This window comes from Citrus clementina, unplaced genomic scaffold (assembly GCF_000493195.1).
Source record: "Citrus clementina cultivar Clemenules unplaced genomic scaffold, Citrus_clementina_v1.0 scaffold_9, whole genome shotgun sequence".
Taxonomy (NCBI): Eukaryota; Viridiplantae; Streptophyta; class Magnoliopsida; order Sapindales; family Rutaceae; genus Citrus; species Citrus x clementina.
In genome coordinates, this window is record NW_006261964.1 from 18,053,632 (window position 1) to 18,074,309 (window position 20,678).

General features: G+C 30.9%; 1 protein-coding gene and 1 long non-coding RNA gene across 3 annotated transcripts; one reads left to right on the plus strand and one right to left on the minus strand.

Moving 5' to 3' along the window:
* The first annotated feature begins 4,740 nt into the window (after nt 1-4,740).
* LOC18033218 (anthranilate N-methyltransferase) lies at nt 4,741-7,119 on the plus strand. The gene is made up of 4 exons (XM_006421008.2): nt 4,741-5,354; nt 6,004-6,314; nt 6,447-6,511; nt 6,634-7,119. Exons 1-4 carry the CDS (start codon nt 4,948-4,950, stop codon nt 6,928-6,930), a joined length of 1,080 nt encoding a protein of 359 aa, XP_006421071.1. The 5' UTR covers nt 4,741-4,947; the 3' UTR covers nt 6,931-7,119.
* Nucleotides 7,120-17,500: 10,381 nt separating this feature from the next.
* LOC112096219 lies at nt 17,501-20,363 on the minus strand. Of its 2 annotated transcripts, none has more exons than XR_002904320.1 (4): nt 20,036-20,363; nt 19,801-19,885; nt 18,598-18,681; nt 17,501-17,695 (listed from the first exon to the last, which is right to left on the minus strand). It is a non-coding gene; the product is annotated as an uncharacterized LOC112096219 (long non-coding RNA). The 2 variants fall into 2 exon arrangements; XR_002904321.1 differs by having other exon boundaries at nt 18,635-18,681; nt 20,036-20,361.
* Between the last annotated feature and the right edge of the window lie 315 nt (nt 20,364-20,678).

Sequence of the window (20,678 nt, forward strand, 5' to 3'; positions counted from 1 at the left end):
AGTATCTCCCGCAAGTAGTGCGGGCGAAGGGTGCCATCGACTGGGCGATGCATGCCTTCGCCCACACTTAGCCCACGAGAAGGGTGGGCAATGGATGACATCGCCCGAGCGATGCATGCCTTTGCCGGCCCTTAGCCCACGAGAAGGGCGGGTGATGGATGCCATCGCCTGGGCGATGACAACCTTTGCTGGCGATCGGATTTTCTTCTACAAGTCATAGAAATATAATATTTTCCGGACTTTTTCTAATTCTTGGATTCACACAAGTAAATATCTACCCACATTGTAATAAAAATTAATAAAGATATTTGTTTCTTCAAATATCTACAATACCCATAAATAAAACTTAATTAATCTTACAATCTAAATTTTTTTAAAAAAATAATCTTAATGAGCTTTTTTTCTCCTTTTTTGGCTTGATTGACTTTGTCTTCAGTGTTAGTTAAAAATTATTGTTTGATGTATATAAAATCGGAAATAATTTTGTGTTTAGTTGTTGGAGGGAGTTTAAGAAGTGAAATGAGAGTAGTTTTCTAAAGTTTGTGTTTAGTTGTTGTTGAAGTGAAATAAGAGATGAGTATTGGGGGATAATTTAGTCCATAAAATATGTGTATGGTTATTATTATAAGAATTTTTATTCTATGACTAGTTTTGATATTAAGTTTTTAAAAGTTACTATATAAGATAATTTCCCGAAATAATTGGGTAGTTTTTAAAAAAACTGACATCTCTGGCATGTTTGCTGATCCCTTTGAAAGTAACAAAGCTTTATTCACGTGGGATGTGCAATTTGCAGAGAAGATAAGATCAAGTCTCTTGATGTACGGCTCTTCATAAATTATTTAATTTAATTTTTCATTGTCTCGTCAATGTCATACGGGAAAAAAAAAAAATCTTAATGAGCTTTTTTTCCCTTTTTTTGGCTTGACTTTTTCTTCAGTGCTAGTTAAAAATTATTGTTTGATGCATATAAAATTAGAAATAATTTTGTGTTTAGTTGTTGGAGGGAGTTTGAGAAGTGAAATGAGAGTAATTTTCTAAAGTTTGTGTTTAATTATTGTTGAAGTGAAATAAGAGATGAGTATTGGGGGATAATTTAGTCCATAAAATATGTGTATGGTTATTATTGTAAGAATTTTTATTCTACGACTAATTTTGATATTAAGTTTTTAAAAGTGACTATATAAGATAATTTCCCAAAATAATTGGGTAGTCTTTAAAAAAACTGACATCTCTGGCATGTTTGCTGATCCCTTTGAAAGTAACAAAGCTTTATTCACGTGGGATGTGCAATTTGCAGAGAAGATAAGATCAAGTCTCTTGATGTACGGCTCTTCATAAATTATTTAATTTAATTTTTCATTGTCTCGTCAACGTCATACGGGGAAAAAAAAAAATCTTAATGAGCTTTTTTTCTCTTTTTTTTCTTGGTTGGCTTTGTCTTCGGTGCTAGTTAAAAATTATTGTTTGATGTATATAAAATCAAAAATAATTTTATGTTTAGTTGTTGGAGGGAGCTTGAGAAGTGAAATGAGAATAATTTTTTAGAGTTTGTGTTTAGTTATTGTTGAAGTAAAATAAGAGATGAGTATTGCGGGATAATTTATTCCATAAAAAATATATATGATTATTATTATAAAAAATTTTATTCTATAACTAGTTTTGATATTAAATTTTTGAAAGTGAGTGATAATTTCTCAGAATAATTAGGTAGTCTTTAAAAAAAACTGACATCTCTGGCATGTTAGCTGATCCCTTTGAAAGTAACAACGCTTTATTCACGTGGGATGTGCAATTTGCAGCGAAGATAAGGTCAAGTCTCTTGATGTACGGCTCTTCATAAATTATTTAATTTAATTTTTCATTGTCTCGTCAACGTCATACGGGGAAAAAAAAAATAATCTTAATGAGCTTTTTTTCTTCTTTTTTGGCTTGATTGATTTTATTTTCGGTGCTAGTTAAAAATTATTGTTTGATGCATATAAAATTAAAAATAATTTTATGTTTAGTTGTTGGAGGGAGTTTGAGAAGTGAAATAAGAGTAATTTTTTAGAGTTTGTGTTTAGTTGTTGTTGAAGTAAAATAAGAGATGAGTATTGGGGGGTAATTTATTCCATAAAAAATGTATATGATTATTACTGTAAAAATTTTTATTCAATGACTAGTTTTGATATTAAATTTTTGAAAGTGAGTGATAATTTCTCAAAATAATTAGGTAGCCTTTAAAAAAACTGACATCTCTGGCATGCTCGCTGGTCCCTTTGAAAGTAACAACGCTTTATTCACGTGGGATGTGCAATTTGCAGAGAAGATAAGATCAAGCCTCTTGATGTACGGCTCTTCATAAATTATTTAATTTAATTTTTCATTGTCTCGTCAACGTCATACGGGGAAAAAAAAAAAAAGAAGTTGATAATCTCTTCCATCAGTGCGCGATGCGAATTGTTTACTATTTTTGGAACTCACAAAAGTTATATAATTTATTGCCAAAGGTGCAAAAGTCGAGGAGGCAGAATTAGCTAGCGTATATGTATCTTGAGAGAGAAAATGAAGGACTCCAATTGCAGTTGTTCGTCATTGACTTAAGGTGGAGCAATTTTCCGTGTTGAAATAATCGACAAACATATATTTATTAGGGCGGCTGAACTTTTTTTGAGATGAGATTATATTAATATTCATAAAGTTGAATTAATGACAATGATGTTTTTTTATTTATTTTTATATATTACAATAAGAATATTATTAATATTTATAATTAAAAAGCAGTCGAAAATCTCTTAAATAATTATATTATAATATAACTCGAATGTTAATTTTCACTTAAAATTAAAAGGGGATTTTACCTTCACTATTAATATTGGAAGTAAATCGATTCAACCCCAATGTAGGGGAGCTTACTAACCCTCATTATACTGGAGAGTCAAATCTTAATATTGACTCTGCGCTAGGACTTGAACCCATACCCTCAAGATTTTACCCTCACTATTAATATTACATAAAAAAAAATTAATGTGCAAATGGGTTATTAATAAGAAAAAAAACTAAGGTGCTGAGCTTTTTAAATGATACCTAAAATTAGAGCATGAGAACTCAAGTTTGACTCAACCATGTTTTGGCGTTAGGCATTTAGTTTTAATTAGTTCTTCTTAAAATATGAGATAAAAAATATATATTAGATATATTATAAAATTTATTTAGTTAAAATCAATTCTTCCAACAATCTAAAATGTAAAATTATTAAATAAAATTCTATTCTACTATTGCTAATCCATTAATTTTTAATTCAATGATAACATTTTCACTTATTATTTCTTCACTCAAATTACATCTTTTTTACTACTCTTTTTTTGATTAAACTAATTTTTCTATTCTTCTATTTTTTAATGCTTTCCGATACATTTTTATTTCAAAATAGATAAAACAAGCACACAGAAAAAAATAATAATAGTAGATGAACAAAAGAATATATTGAAAAGAAATAATAACAAATAAATAACAAAACTAATTAAGAGAATAATAAAAAGATAAAATCTGAAATTTGAGATGAAATCATAAATTAATTTTATCTTTATCTTAATTATTTGAGGATTTGAGAAATGACCAATAACCATGGAGAATAGAGAAAACTATTAGATTTCTCTCTCTAAAGCATCAAGAACATATAGTGTCATAGTTTTTGGAGGAAAAATTTAATGTATAAGTAACAAAATGTGAGGCTTTTTATAGAGTTTAAAATGAATATAAATTTTTTAATTATAACATATTAATTCTAATAATAAAATAAAAAATTTGTAGGATTGAAACTATTAATTTTTTAATAGTAGGAAAAATTTGTGGGAAAATTTTTTTAATTATAACCTATAATAAAATTTATAGGTTTTGTAGGGATTACAACTATTAAGTATTACATTAAATAGACTTTATAGGAATTTACTAGTTTATTTAAGAAAAGAGTTATAAAATAATAATAAATTAAATGAATAATAATGACTTTATAATTCACTTTTTCTTTTTATGTACAAAATATTCGTCTTATGTGGATGTAGGGCTTTCATATATAACACGACCCTAAATAACCGCCCAAGTTGCCTAATGGTCGAGCTGCTACTGTAAGGTAGTGTTTATTTTTTGGATTGGATTGTGAATTCTAAGGAGTGAGAATCCTAGAATTGAGAGTGTGGAGTGGGAGTGAGAGTAGGTTATTTACTTACACTGGAATGGAAGTATGGAATAGAGATCAGAATCCAATTTATGTGTTTACTTTGTCTTGAATTGAGAGTAGATAATTTTAAATTACAATTTTATCCTTATTTAAAGAATTATAGTTTTTAATTACAAAACTAATAAAAAATATATTTAATGAATAATATTTATTTTATTATATTTGTAAATTTATTATAATTATTAATATTCTTAATTATGAACAATAAATTATTAATTTTAATATAAAATGAAACCTTATTTTATTTTATTTAATATAATTATATTAAATTTATTATTATATAAAATAATAATATTATATTTATTAATTCTCTATTAATATAATAATATTATTTTAAAATAATTTTAATTTAAAATCAATGTAAATTATTATTTAGTTAAATATAATATTATTATTTAAATAAATATAATAATATTATTTAAATAAATATAATATTATTTATTTTATTTTATTAATTATAAAATATTAAATTAAATTAAAAAAATAAAATGATAAAAAAGGGAGAGGTGGGACTTCTCACTCTAAAAAAGTGAGATTTACGGAGTGAGATTCTCACTCCCTTCTCATTTAAAAGAAATAAACACTGGTATGGAAGGAATTCACGCTCCTCACCCACTCCCGTAAGTAAAGACAGCATAAACACAGCATAAGAGTAGTGGTATAAAAGATTCAAAAACACTAAGCTAAGAGCAAAGCAAAGCAGGAGCAAGAAATTAAACGCGCAAATGGGTTCTTTCACTAAGAGCAAATCAAAAGTGACCAATGAAGAGGAAGAGGTATATTCACATGCCATGGTACTGGGAAGTGCAATAGTGCTACCCGCGGTTTTTCAAGCAGTAGTAAATCTTGATGTTCTTGATATCATAAACAAAGCTGGTCCTGGTGCTGAGCTTTCTGCTTCAGAGATTGCTTCTCAAATTCCCACCAAAAATCCTGAGGGTGCTGCCAAGATGTTGGATCGGGTTCTCGGGCTTCTGGTGAGCTTCAATATCCTTTGTTGCTCTTTCAGTACTCATGGAGTAAGGCTCTACAGTCTCGCTCCTGTCGCTAAATACTATGTGAGTGATCAAAACGGCGTCTCAATGCGTCCCTATATGAACTTGTCTCTTGACAAAGTAATGATGCCTGGCTGGTATGTTCGCTCTTCTTTTACTTTTCTATTTTTTTTTGTTTTGTTAAATAATACATTAAACTCCCTCTTGGAATTTAATTTTATCATTTTAATTCTCCTTTATCGTAAATTTTTGTAATATCTCATTTTATTTTTTATGTTAGAATATGAGACAGTAAAAGAAAGAAAAAAAACACGGTTAAAGAATAAATATGACTTTTATATATACAAACCTATTATTTGAGTCCTCTACATAAATTAAAATTGGTTAATTTATTTATTGATTAAAATATTACATGCTAATGGCATACTTTTTTTTTTCACAATTGGAATATCATGGATGAAATGGGGTACTAAAAAATCTATCATAAAAAACACGGTTAAAGAATAAATATGACTTTTATATATACAAACCTATTATTTGAGTCCACTACATAAATTAAAATTGGTTAATTTATTTATTGATTAAAATATTACATGCTAATGGCATACTTTTTTTTTTTCACAATTGGAATATCATGGATGAAATGGGGTACTAAAAAATCTATCATAAATTAAAGTGATAGAAATAAATTACAAGAGGGATTAAGTACGGTCACTCTCCCTTCTAGTTTGATCCGTTTTCATTCCATGAAGCTTCTAAATGTGTGTTCTTATTTGGAAATTTTAGGTTCCAATTGAAAGACCAAATTCTTGAAGGAGAACTTTCGTATAATAAAGCCCTCGGAATGGATTTCTACGATTATCTGGGCACCGACTCCAGGTTCAATGAAGTTTTCAACAATGGAATGATCGGCCAGACTTCTTTTGTAATCAATAAGATTGTAGAATCCTACAAAGGCTTTCAGAATATTACGCGCCTTGTTGACGTTGGCGGTGGTTTAGGAATCACCCTTGCGACCATAATTTCCAAATACCCTCATATTAAGGGTATTAATTTTGACGTACCTCATGTTATAAAAGATGCCTCATCTTATCCCGGTATGTTTTAATTTATTGTCTACTACCATGATGTTAATATTTCTATTTTTGTCAAAAACTTATCTAATCCTGTATTTTTGCTGATTAGTTGATACTACACTAACAAAATGGGTCTATTAATTTATATTTCAGGCATGGAACATGTTGGCGGAGATATGTACCAAAAAATTCCAGAGGGGGATGCCATTTTAATGAAGGTTAATCATATTTTTATTTATCAATCGCATGCATGCATAATTACTTGAATTATATCATTAATGAGTACTCAGCATGGGGCTACTAAGCAAGTAACATGCAAGTTTATCTTTCAATTTTACAGTGGATGCTTCATAATTTTGATGATGAGAATTGCATAAAGATACTGAGGAATTGTTACAAAGCTCTTCCAAATGATGGAAAGGTACTTGTTATTAACTCAACGTTGCCAGAAGTGCCTGACAGTACCGAGGCTTCAAGGGATTCCTTCATTTTAGATGCAATTTTTTTAATCCAAATTCCTCATGGAAGGGAGCGGACCAAAAAGGAGTTCACTGCATTGGCAATCGAAGCTGGATTTAAGGGTATCAACTTTGAATGTAACGTTTGCAATTCCTATGTCATGGAATTCTACAAGTAACTTTGAAGCTAGATTGCTTCATTCTTTCTTTATCAGAAAGATGCATCTTCTCAATTTTAATTTGGAGTGTCGATACTCCATTTTCTTTTCTGTAACTTTCTGTTTTGTTTGGCCTTTATGGCTCGCGGGAACTTCTTATGTAATGCTTTTGTGTGTTCAATAATATAAGTCCTGTTTGTGTTTGGTATAGAGGTGCTAGTATCTTAAAAGTTATAATTGCTATGAATAAAAAATTATAATTATAATTATAAAATAAAAGTTAATAATATGTAATAAATATAAATTTTAAATAATAATTTTAATTAAAAGTTACAACTATTATGGATAAAAAGTTATAATTATAAAATAAAAATTAATAAGATGTAATAAATATAAATTTTAAATAATAATTTTAATAAAATTATTAAATATATAATAAATTTTTTATTATACAAACGTAAAATTATATTAATATATCTTTTAAGTTATAAGAGTGAATGTTTATTAAATATTTTAGTACTGTAATTTAAAAATTATAGTTGTTCAATTTCAATTCCAAACGCATCCATAATCTGCTTGAGCTTCTTCGAGAGATAGATTTTAAAAATAAATGATTTGATTTTATATCACAAAACCAAAAATAGAAAGATACATTTTAAACTTAGATACGTTTTGAACTGAGTATATGGTCAGGTTACAGTGTAATTGTGGTACTGTGTTATAGTTGCACTAGTCGTTGGATCCACTCAAATAAGTGGGATTCACTTAAATAAGTGAAAATCTAACGGTTAGGTGCAATTGTGGCACGGTACCATAGTTGCACCATAATTTTATCTATGAGTATAACATAAATTTTGTTAAAAAGAGAGTATTTGCTCTTACCGGTTTCCTTTTCTCTTTGTATTTTACGGTCTAGCTATTTTTCCATGGGATAAGTAACCTCGTGATTTTATCTTGGGAGCTGTTACCTTACGTTTACCGTAAGGTACAGCCCCCTCACACAGCTGGATCTTATTGGAATTCATTTCTCAGCTGTGTGAGGGGGCTGTACTTTACGTTAAATGTAAGGTAGGCCAACCCTTTTGTCTTTGTTCTAATCTTGTCGTTAGATTATAAGGGCGATTTTGTCTTGTTCTAATCCTGTCCTTAGATTGTAGGGCAATCCAACAACTACAAACACAAAGGGCAATGCCATTCGGCTTCTGAGTAGACTTGGCAAAATCCGGGTTCGGTCCGGGTTTTGGTGTTGCCCGGGACCGGACCGGATGAGAGAAATGCAAGCCCGGACCCGGGTTAAAACCCGGTTTTTCCGGGTGCGGTCCGGGCTTGAGCCCAGCACCTTCCGGGTCCGGGTTTTGATCCGGGTTTTTAAAACCCGCATGTGATAATTTCAATTTTTTTTCAATTTTTTTCTTTAATTTTTTTTTTCATTTCTCTAACAATGCAAATTTTAAAAAAGAAAATAATCAAATAAACTCATTCAATCTCAAACTTTAAAAAAGAAAATAGTCAAATACAAATATATAACACATTAACAATGCAAATTTTGCACAAATGATAAATAAAAATTATTTCAATCTACTTTCTAATACCTAAATTCATCTAATTTCTAACTTAAACTCATTCAATCTATATATAAAATAAATAAATTAAATTCAACAACACAATAAATTTAAATAACATCTAACATATCATAAATTCATAATTATATATTTATATATAATATATTTATTTTTTAAATTTATTAAAAAACCGGGTCCGGTCCGGGTTTTTTGTGTTGAACCCGGACCCGGGCCCGGAAATGTCCGGGTTTGAGAATTTCAAACCCGGATCCGGTTTTTATATGCATGCGGTCCGGGTTTTGCCCGGACCGGATTGGTCGGGTCCGGGCCGGGTCCGGTCCGGGCGGGCTTTTTTGACACCCCTACTTCTGAGACTTAGGTTTTGTCTGAATCTAGAGTAACTCTAAAAATTGGGAGGGTTTTTGTTGTGTCGTGTGGTTTACCAACGATGTCCGGGAATTGAAAAACGGCTATAACGAAATCATTCGCCAGTGAAACCACCTCTCAAGTCTGTAAATAGCCAAACCAATCTTCCCGTACCTATCATGAACATCTCCTAGATTTGTCTCACATCTTTCAATTTTCTTTTTCTTTTCTTTTCTCCGGTTGTGTAGTTGTCGATGGAAAAACCTTTATAAAGATTGAATTTTTCAAAACAAAAATGTTGAAGATAATCACACAAACTAAGGAAGTAAATAATGTACAGTTGCTTAGTTTATATTTTTATTTAAGTTGTTATAAATAAAATAAATAAAGAAAAATTTTACACTAAAACAAAGTACTTTAAGTACCTTGTTAATAGTTAGTTTAGTATTGATGAGTTTTTGTGAATTGATTACCTTATTAAAAGAGCATATATATAAACTTTATTAAAGTGTAAGAAAGTTATTAACCCATACAGTTTAATAGTTTTATGGTCATTACACTATTAAATCGCACGGATTGGAATTTAATGTCTATATGCTTAAAACTTTTAAGTTACTACATTAATGGGGATTTGATGTGGGACTTTACAAAAGCAAAGTGATGAAGTCCCTACAATTTATGACACCCCTCTTGAATTCACCACTTTAATTACATAAACGTTTCATGATAACAAGTGGGACTAAGTGAGCTTCAATATTATCTCGTTAAAACCTTTTTAGTAAAAGCTAATTGTGTATCGATCTGATGATTTATTGAGACGACACATGTTTAATACTATGGACTAATTTCTCAGATGTTAATAAGCAAAGCTTTAGTAAAAAGATTAGAAAAATTATTTGTGGAGCGTATTTGTTTTGACATCAATTTTTTTTGTCTTACTAGAGCCTATGAGTGTAGAAAAACTTTCATAAGATATGCTTAGTTCTATCACCCTTGATGTATCCTCCTCTAATTTGAGCAATACAAGCATAATTGTTTTTATATATAATTGTTAGAATATCAATTACAAAAGTCAAATTGCATGTGCTCAGGATATGATGGATAATAGACTGCAACCAAATACACTCTCTACTCGTTTCATATAATGCAAGGATCTTTGAGTGATTAGCGGAAGTGGCAATGAAAGTCTACTTAGTAAATCACCATGAAATTGTCGTGCCATTGTAAGTGAAAACATATCCTATTTGTGACGGGCTTTGTGAGGATCAAGGAGGTAGCATGTGTCTGCATAACCAATAAGATCAGGATTCTTCGTTGGCTCACTTGAATAAGATAACCTGAAGCCTGTTGTCCACGAAGGTATCAGAAGATGTATTGGTACATTAAGCTAGAGACAATAAAGCACCAATTGCATTTAGATATTGTACTTATAGATCAAGTATCTCTTCATCATTCTCTTTAGGACGAAATGAATCATTTTTAGGATTCAGAGATTGAACAACCATAAGAGCGCTTAATGGATGAGCATTATCCATATTGAATGCTTTAAGATTTTTTCAACATAAGTAGATTGATAAATATGCATTCCGTTTGTTTTACACTCGATCTGTAGGCCGAGACAATTTTTTTCCCCAAAAACTTTCATTTCAAATTTTCTCTTTAAATATTCAGCAATTTTTAAAATCTCTTTGGGAGTTGCAATTAGGTTCATGTCATAAACATAAACTGCTACATTTACAAATCCAGATTAGAATTTTCTCGCATAGCCAAATAAGATTATTTTTATATAATTCTTTAATCAAATATTCACCTAGAAGATTACATTACACGCGCCTAGATTGATTCAATCCATATAAGGACTGTAGAAACTTGATTGAATACAGATTATCATTTTTTGATTTATATGCTTCAAACATTTTGAATCCTTCAAGGATTTTCATGTAAATATTAGTGTCCAGTGATGCATGCCAAGTCTTTCTGAGACTATTAAATTAAAAATTGAAACGTAAGAATATCCATTACCCAAGAATATGTATCCTCATAATCAATACCAGGTATCTGTGAGAAATCTCGTGTAACTAGTTGCGCTTTATATTTGTGATTTCATTATGTTCATTTGTTTCCTTACGGATGCTCATTTGTATCCAATACGTTTGTCATCTTTAGGCGTCTGAACTACAGCTCTAAAAACTTCATGTTTAACTAGAGAAGTCAATTCTGCTTGGATTTCTTATTTCTATTAGGGCCAATCATGCCCTTGTTTAATTCATTGACAATTTAAGGCTCAAAATCATTTTTAATTTTAGTAGCTGTTGTGAATGAAAATACATTGTCGATGTCTATTTCATTACAATCACACAATTCCCTCATATAAGAATAATTTGTAAACTTTTTCCCATTTTGTGTTTCATACCCCTTCACGGGTTACTATCTCTTTAAGGACTTGTGTTTCTTCAGGGACCATCAGTTCATCTAGAACTGATGATTCAAATAATATGGGTACATTTATAGCTTGAACATTATTTCAAGATGATCTTAATCATTTATTCTCCTCTTCCTAGGAACATTGTCTTTGAAACTAAGTGGTCTACCACATTTTCGACATGTAACATATAACTCATTAGCTACTTGTATGCTTGATTGTTCAACATGAACAATTGCTCAGGTTGGTGTATTAGCAATTGGAATATTGGAATATGTGACTTGTTTACTTTTACTAAATTGATTTACAATTTGCTGTAAAAGTACTATCCTTCTTACTTTATTTCATATTGATTGGTATGAGGATCTAAATGAGATAAAGTGAAAACTTTTCAAGAAAGTTTATACCTTACTTTAAGAGGTTTTCCATCCCTTAATGATGAAAAATTGTCTTATTAAAATGACAACCCGCAAAATGTGTGGTAAAAAGATAACTTGTTAAGGGTTCAAGATATCTGATAATTAAAAGTGAGTTAAAACCGACATAAATCCCCAAACGACATTGAGTTCTCATATTTGTTTGCTAAGGGTGTGATACAGGAGCATGAACATCATACGCAAAAGTGCGTAAATGGTAACTGTCAAGTTCTTGACCAAGTATAAGTTGTAATGGAGAATATCAATAATAAACTGTGGTTGTAAGATGAACTAATGTCGCAACATGTAAAATAACACGACCCTATATAACTATTGATAATTTTATACATATAAGTAAAATTTTTACAATTATCTGCAATTACTTAATCAATGATTCTACCAATCCATTTTATGTATGAACACAGGGAATAGAATGTTCAACATTGATCCCAATTGATGTACAATAGTTATCAAATGTTTTAGATGTAAACTTACTAGCATTATCTAAACATATGGTTTTAATTTGATGATCTAAAAATTGTGCTCTTAATCTTATAATTTGGGCAAACATTCTTGCAAATGTAACGTTGCTTGTGGACAATAAATAAACATGTGATCATTGTGCAGATGTATCAATCAAAACTATGAAGTAACGAAATGGTCTACTAGGTGGATGAATCGGTCCACACATACCTCCTTGGACACTTCATAAAAGCAATAGAGATTCATGATTAACCTTACAAGTGGATGGTCTAATAACAAATTTTCCTTGTAAGTAAGCGGTACCAACAGTCTCATTAGACAATAGAATCTTCTGGTTCTTTAATGGATATCTTTGAGAATTTTCAATAATTCTACGCATCATTGTAGATCCTTGGTGTGCAAGGCGATCACGCCACAATATAAGTATTTTTGGATTTGTAAAGTTTTGGTTCATTACTAAGTAGCTCTCAATTGTGTTTATAATTGCGTAATACAATCCTAATGAGAATGCTAAAAGCTTTTCTAATATGCATTTCTTCCCTCAAATATTTTTAATAATGTACAAATATTCCACATTATTTTCATTTAAAATCTAATATGATATCTATTTTGGTAGATATATTTAAAGCTTAGCAGATTTCTTTTGGATCTTGTTGAAAATTAAGCATTTTGTATTGTTAGTTTTGTTCCACTTGCTAACAAGATTTTAGCTTTACCAGAGCCTTCAATTAGGTCTGCAGGACTAGATATAATGTGCATGGTTGCATTGTCAACCAAGCATATATCTCCAACTTTCATTTCCAAAATAGATTATTTATTTCCAAAATCTATAACCTTACATTAAACAAAAGTTCATGCACTCATTAGCCATCAGGGTTAGATATGAACATTAAGTACATCTGATGAAAATATAAAAAGTATAAATGTTAACATATTAGAAACTTAATGATTATAGCATAACAACGGGAGCTTAATTAGTGTAGACATTTCCATCAGCAATTAAGTGATTGATTTTCCTCTTGTGCCCTTGAAGAAATTGGAGACATCAAGACGAGTCAAATCATTCGAATCTGAGTCATCGAATAAATTAGTCTTAATCTTTCTTTTGCCTTTCTTGGATGCTTGGTACAGGTTTATAAAAATATTTATCTGTACGGTAGGTATGTGACCAATGTCCTTTTCCTCTACATCGATAACAAATTTCGTCATTATCATTTGAAGCCCTATTATCCAAATCTTACATTGAAGCGTATGAATTTTTAGAGAGAATTGCTAACAATAATTACCAGTGGCCATCAACTAGACAAATTGTAGCAAGAGGAGCAGCATAGGTACATAATATAGATGCAATTACAACATTGTTAGCTCAAGTAACATCATTGACTAATATGGTAAAAGCCATGACTTCTACTCTTGCAGCAGTAAAGCAAGTTGCTGAACTATCTTGTGTGTATTATGGTGAGGAGCATGTATTTGACAATTGTCCAAGAAATCCAGCATCAGTAAACTATGTGGGCAATTTCAACCGACAACCCCAGAACAACCCATATTCAAATACTTACAACCTTGGATGGAAGCAACACCCAAATTTCTCATGGAGCAATCAAAATCAGTATGCTCCAGCACCCAGTGGACAGAACAGACATGCTCAGCCACCTAGTTTTCATCACTAGAATCAAGGGCAAAAACACACTAGCCATGATCAAATCACCTCATTAGAAACACTTATTAAGGATTATATCATGAAGAATGAAGCAATTGTGCAAAGTCAAACTGTATCTTTGAGAAACCTGAAAAACCAAATTGGATAGCTTGCCACAGTAATGAGTAGCATATCTCAGGAAAGTTTACCCAACAATACAAAAGATCCAAGAAGAGATGGTAAAGAACACTGTAAAGTAATCAACTTAAGATCTAGGAAGAATGTTGATATTCATGTTGATGTGACTTAGAACTTAACTCCTCACAAGAACCACCTCAAGATGAAAAGATGTTACAGCAACCTAGCCATCAAAATACTGGTACTAGTGGTCAAGCTGCAGTAACTTTGGAAGGAAATCACCCAATAACTACTGAAGAAGATGTTGCAACACCAGTGATGACAACTTACAATAAATCAAAGGAGTAAAGATTGGTACCTCCTGAAGCTGTACAACAATTTAGGCATCCGTCTCCTTTCCTACAGAGATTCCAGAAACAAAAACAAGACAAACAATTTAGCAAATTCCTGGAAGTGTTGAAGTAATTACACATCGACATACCTTTTGTGGAAGCATTGGAACAAATGCCTAATTATGTGAAATTTTTAAAAGATATTTTGGCTAAAAAAAGAAGGTTAGGAGAATTTAAAACTGTTGCTTTAATACAGGAATGCAGTCACATGCTTCAGAGTAAGATTCTTCAAAAATTGAAGGATCTAGGAAGCTTCACAATACCATGTTCAATTGAAACTAGGTACAATGGCAGAGCACTCTGTGACTTGAGAGCCAGTATTAATCTAATGCCATTATTTGTATTTAAGCAATTGGGAGTAAGAGAGTGCAGGCCAACAACAGTCACTCTGCAATTGACTGACAAATCTCATGCATACCCTGAAGGAAAGATTGAAGATGTATTGGTAAAGGTTGACAAATTCATTTTTCCAGTGGATTTCATTGTACTAGACTTTGAGGTTGATAAAGAGGTACCAATTATACTTGGAAGACCTTTCCTGACAACCGGGAAGACTCTAATAGATGTGCAGAAAAGAGAGCTAACCATGAGGGTGAATGACCAACAAGTCACCTTCAATGTATTAGAAGCTATGAAGAGTCCTGATGAGACAGAAGATTGCAATTTTTTGAGTGTTGTGGACCTTACTGTAGTAGACAGAATAAATAAATGCTACAGTAAAGAGATTATCAAAGCTGCCACCTTTGAAAGCTTTGAAAAAGAAGATGTTGCAGCAAACTAGATAGATTGGATAGGAAAAAGGCAATCTAACAGATATAGCAGATTTATTGAACCTCTAAATCTTTCATACAGGAAAGTAAAGACAACTTTATCATCTATTGAATCACCTCCTACTCTTGAATTAAAATTGTTACCTTCACATTTAAAATATGCTTATCTTGGTTAGAATAATACACTTCCTGTAATCATTTCATCTTCTTTGGATGTAGATCAAGAAAAAAGTCTGGCAGATGTGCTTGGGAAATACGAAAAAACAATTGGATGGACTATGACAGACATTAAAGGGATCAGCCCGTCCATATGCATGCATAAAATTCCGTTAGAGGACTGCTACAACAATTCAGTAGAGCATCCGAGAAGGCTAAACCCCATTATAAAGGAAGTTATAAAGAAAGAAATCATCAAATGGCTGGATGCTGAGATCATATACCCGATATCAAACAATTCATGGGTGAGCCCAGTACAATGTGTTCCAAAAAAATGAGGAATAACAATGATAGTAAATGAAAAGAATAAACTTATTCCTACAAGAACAGTGACTGGATGGAGGGTATGTATGAATTACAAGAAACTCAATAAAGCCACACGGAAAGATCACTTTCAACTTCCATTTATAGATCAAATGTTGGACAAACTTGCTGGAAAACAATACTGTTGTTTTCAAAATAGGTATTCAGGTTACAACCAAATTGCTATAACCCCAGAGGATCTGAAAAAAACTACATTCACTTGTCCTTATGAAACTTTTGCCTTCAGAAGAATCCCTTTGGTTTGTGCAATGCTCCAACAACTTTCTAGAGATGTATGATGTATATTTTCTCATATATAGTGGAGCAAACATTAGAAGTCTTCATGGATGATTTCTCAGTCTTTGGAGAAACGTATACTGATTGTTTACACAACTTGGAAGAAGTTCTTAAAAGATGTGAGATGACTAACTTAGTACTCAATTGGGAAAAATGTCACTTCATGGTGCAAAAAAGCATAGTGTTGGGTCATAGGGTGTCCAAGAATGACATAGAGGTAGATAAAACAAAGATAGAAGTGATAGATAAACTGTCACCTCCCACTTCAGTCAAGGGTATTAGAAGTTTTTTAGGACATGTTGGATTCTACAGAAGATTCATAAAAGACTTCTCCAAAGTAGCTAAACTATTATGCTCACTACTAGAACATGACAAGCCTTTTCAATTTGATAAAGGCCGTCTTCAAACTTTTAGAGAACTAAAAAAAGTTTTGATCACTGCACCAGTGGTTATAGCACTAGATTGGACTCTACTTTTTGAGCTGATGTGTGATGGCAGTGACCATTCTGTTGAGGCAGTGTTGGGACAAAGAAAGAATAAGGTTTTCCACTCTATATACTATCCCCGCAAAACTCTTAATAAAGCTCAAATTAATTACACCACTACAGAGAAAGAGTTGCTAGCAATAGTATTTGCTTTCGATAAATTTAGAGCTTACTTGGTGGATACTAAAGTGACAGTCTACACAGATCATGTAGCCATCAAGCACCTAATCTCGAAGAGAGATGCCAAACCAAGATTAATAAGATGAGTATTATTGCTTCAAGAGTTTGATTTGGAAATTAAGGATAGAAATGGGACTGAAAATCAAGTAGTAGATCATCTGTCGAGGCTAGAAGAAGATAAGAGCACATTGACTAGACAAGACATCATTGAAACATTTCCTGATGAACAACTGTTAGTGCTACAACATGTACCAATGCTCCAACAACTCGGATCTCTATGGTATGCAGATTTTGCTAACTACTTAGTAAGTAGATTGTTACCATTTGAGTTAAATTTTCAAAAGAAAAAGAAATTTCATGATGTTAGAAGCTACCAGTGGGATGACCCATACTTGTATAAGTTATGCTCAGATCAGGTGATCCGAAGATGTTACTACAAGAAAACTGGTAATAGATGACGGGAAATAACTTTCATAAAAGGGGGTGCATGACAAACAACCTATCCGTCATCTATGTCAGTGTCATTAATTTATGATAGAATTTTTCCCGTCATGCTTTTATGATAGTTTTTAGTAGTCACATGTATATCACATCACATTTGAGAGGGAAACTCAAAATTATTTCAATTTTTTGCATTTCTTTTCAAATTTTTTGGGTGGAAAATGGTATTATCCCAATTAATATTAGTTTAAAATATTTATTATTATTATTATTTGAATTTTACTGTTATTGATATTGTTATTATTATTATTTTATATTTATTATTATTATTATTATTATTATTATTATTATTTCCCGAACTATGCAAATTTGCTTTTAGAAATTAAATTTTGAATGTAAAATTAATGTAAAATATGATGCTAATAATTAAAAAAATCAAATAAATATAAAAAAATGAAATTTAATATATATTCAAACTTCAATATTCATTTAACTATACAAGCTATAACATCCACCCAAAATCAGAAATTTCCTAAATAAAAGTTCTGCACATGAGAATCATTCCCAACATCTAATTCCAACTACATTTCCCAATCGTTCCCTCTCATAACAATCAATCAATGCCCATTAACTGACTTTTTGATTGCCGGATGGTCACCCAAACTTGAATGAGCTACAAATTTTCCCAATTACACTCGATTAGTTACCAAACTGAAAACAAATCCTATTTATTTGTTACAATTCATTTTGTAGCAATCACATAATTAACTAAGCTCCATCTAGTAGTAATATGTAGAAAAAATCACAAAACAAAATAGACACTACCATTGATAGTACACCTGAGCTGAAACAGAACAGGAAGAATAATCATCTCTAATGCAAGTACACACTTAAATTAATATCATGAATTAAGAACAAGAGTCAAATGCTATAGTATATATAAAACTTAACCCTTTCATATGATGGGAGTTGGCAGTGTATTGGCGCTAATTACTTCAAGGAATTCAAATATTTCCTCTCATTTACTAACATACCACAAGCAAAATTAATAGACTACTACATAATGAATATTCTCAGATATCATATATCAATTTAGTTGGGTACTTTACAATAACTTAGTGTTACATAAAGCATCCATCAAGATTAAGCCAAACATATAAATAATAGGGCAAATATCAACATCCATCACTACAATTTACAATGATTACAGGCAGTAGTCACACTTAAAATATGTTTATGTAACTGATATTTCACTAGACATTGAAGTGGCTTGGAAAATTATACACTAAATAACATTGAAATGGCTTGAAAAATTAGACACACAATAACTATCTAACTCTTAAAATGACATTTGGAAATTCTGGATCAGCAAAAACCTTAAAAATGTTGTGAAGAACACCAAGATCAACATCTTTAACACAATAAAATTATTTTTTTTCTAATTTTCTCATTTTTCATTAAAACAGACATAACCTAGCAAGCTTAGTTCCTTAATGGTACGGCCAAAGGCATAAAGAATTGCATTTCTAAACATTACCCAAAAGGAGTTTATGTATAAAAGTTTGCATCAATTACCTGGAAGAATTCTAAAAATTAGTAAGAATACACTTACTCGCCATTAACTAGGGCAGCCCCACAAATCAGCAAATTCTTTAGGTCCTGTAACAAGAAATTTCAGGATAACATCACATCATCGAAATAAAATACCAAAACATACAAAGAAATTTCAACAGCAACATTAGCTTGACCAGCTTAAAGTTTGCTTTCCAGCTAAAAACACAAGTCAATATCACAACATAAGTTTTATAACAATTATTTTTAAAAGCTGAAAATTTTCCACGATTTTAAAAATAATTGTTCACTTTGGTATTTTCCTTCATCAAAACAATTACTACAATGATTTTTATAGTTGAAATGAAAAATTCTTTTTACCTTCCCTTTGTTCCAAGCTACCATCCAAGCTCTAACAATTTTCATTTTTCACACTTAAAAGGCTTGGACCATTATCTATAACAAATCAATATACAATTCTCAGACATGTTATTTTGATCTAAATATAATATAAGACGCAAAATTAAACAAGTAAAGATTAAGACCTTGAAAAATTTGTGCACTGTTGCCGCAAAGTGGAGGAAGATTTTGATGGAAAATATTGGGAGAGTGGGTTGGTAAAGGAATTAGGTAGCTAGTATAAAGAGCCATGTAATGATGATGCATCTTTTTCTATATACTTTTACATCAAAATCATTATATGGATAAATTTCTTAAAAAATTGACACAAACATCACAAGAATGCTTTCCAAAAACAAAATCAAAAGCTACTCACAAGTGGCATTACTTCAGATTGCTCTATTTCTTTTTGACTCACTTTAGTTACCAAAATTTATAAAAATATTTTTGAAAACTTATTAAACAATCCATTTATAAATTTTCTCCATTGGACTACCTTTACAAAACCCATAAAGAAGAAATTGCATGCACTACCACTCTACATCAATAAAAAGAAACAATGGACAACAACCCAATCTTCTATGCACAAGCACAAACGAAGCTCAACAGTAGAAAAATCCTAAAAGTTAAGAGCAAGCATTATACAATCAAGACTCAAACCCCACAACCTATAATAATAAATATAGTTGTTATTTTTTATAAAAATATAACTAAAATCTAGCTACACTATATTTTGTACGGCCATTGACAAAATTCAATCTTGAACTCTACACCATATATCATTTCAATAGCTAGCACAATTGCTCTTATTTAAAATAAAATCGATACCTGATTGGCTGTTTATGACCTCTTCAAAGCATTATCCATGTAGTGTTCCAATCCAAGATACTACACGCAGACACCACAGACCTCGCTTTACGCCACGAAAATTGAGGATATTAGACTACAAATTAAAATCGAAAGTATATCTCTATGTATATGCGTAGAGAGGGAGAGAGAGAGAATTAAAAATAATAAAAAATTGATTAACTAAAGGTTAGATAGATAGATCTAATAAACAGACCTGTAATTGATTCCAAATAGAACTGGCTGAATTTAATTTGTTTGCTTGGCTTGTGTTTCTCCAGCGCGATGACAGTGAGGGTTTCAAAAGTTAAGGTCACGAAATTTAGGGTTTCCATAGTTAAGAAGTGAGAGGCAATAAGACATTGAAACAACGACGAATTGAGAGTGAGTGTTCAAACGGCAGCAAAGTGGCGGCTTGAACACGAATGTCTAGGGTTTCTAAAGATGAGAGGGTACTTTCTGGGGAAGTTTGGAGTGTGAATTTCTTGTTTACTTATCTTAAAAATAGCGAGAGTGGGAGTGGAAATTTGTGGGTCTTATTTAATTTTAGAGTGGGGAGTGGAATTTTCACTCCTATGGGGGGAGGTGGGAGTGGGAATCCACTCCCCCTCTTCCCATTTTATCCTTATAAAAATAAATAAATAAATAAATAATATTTAATAAAATAAATAATATCATATTTATTAAAAATAAATAATTATATCATATTTATTTTATTAAATTTAATAAAATAAAAATAAATAAATATTATATTTAAATTAATAATATTAAATATTAATTTTAATAAATATTAAATATTAATTTTAATAAATATTAATTAATTAATTATTTAATAATAATAAATATTTTATTCTAAAAAA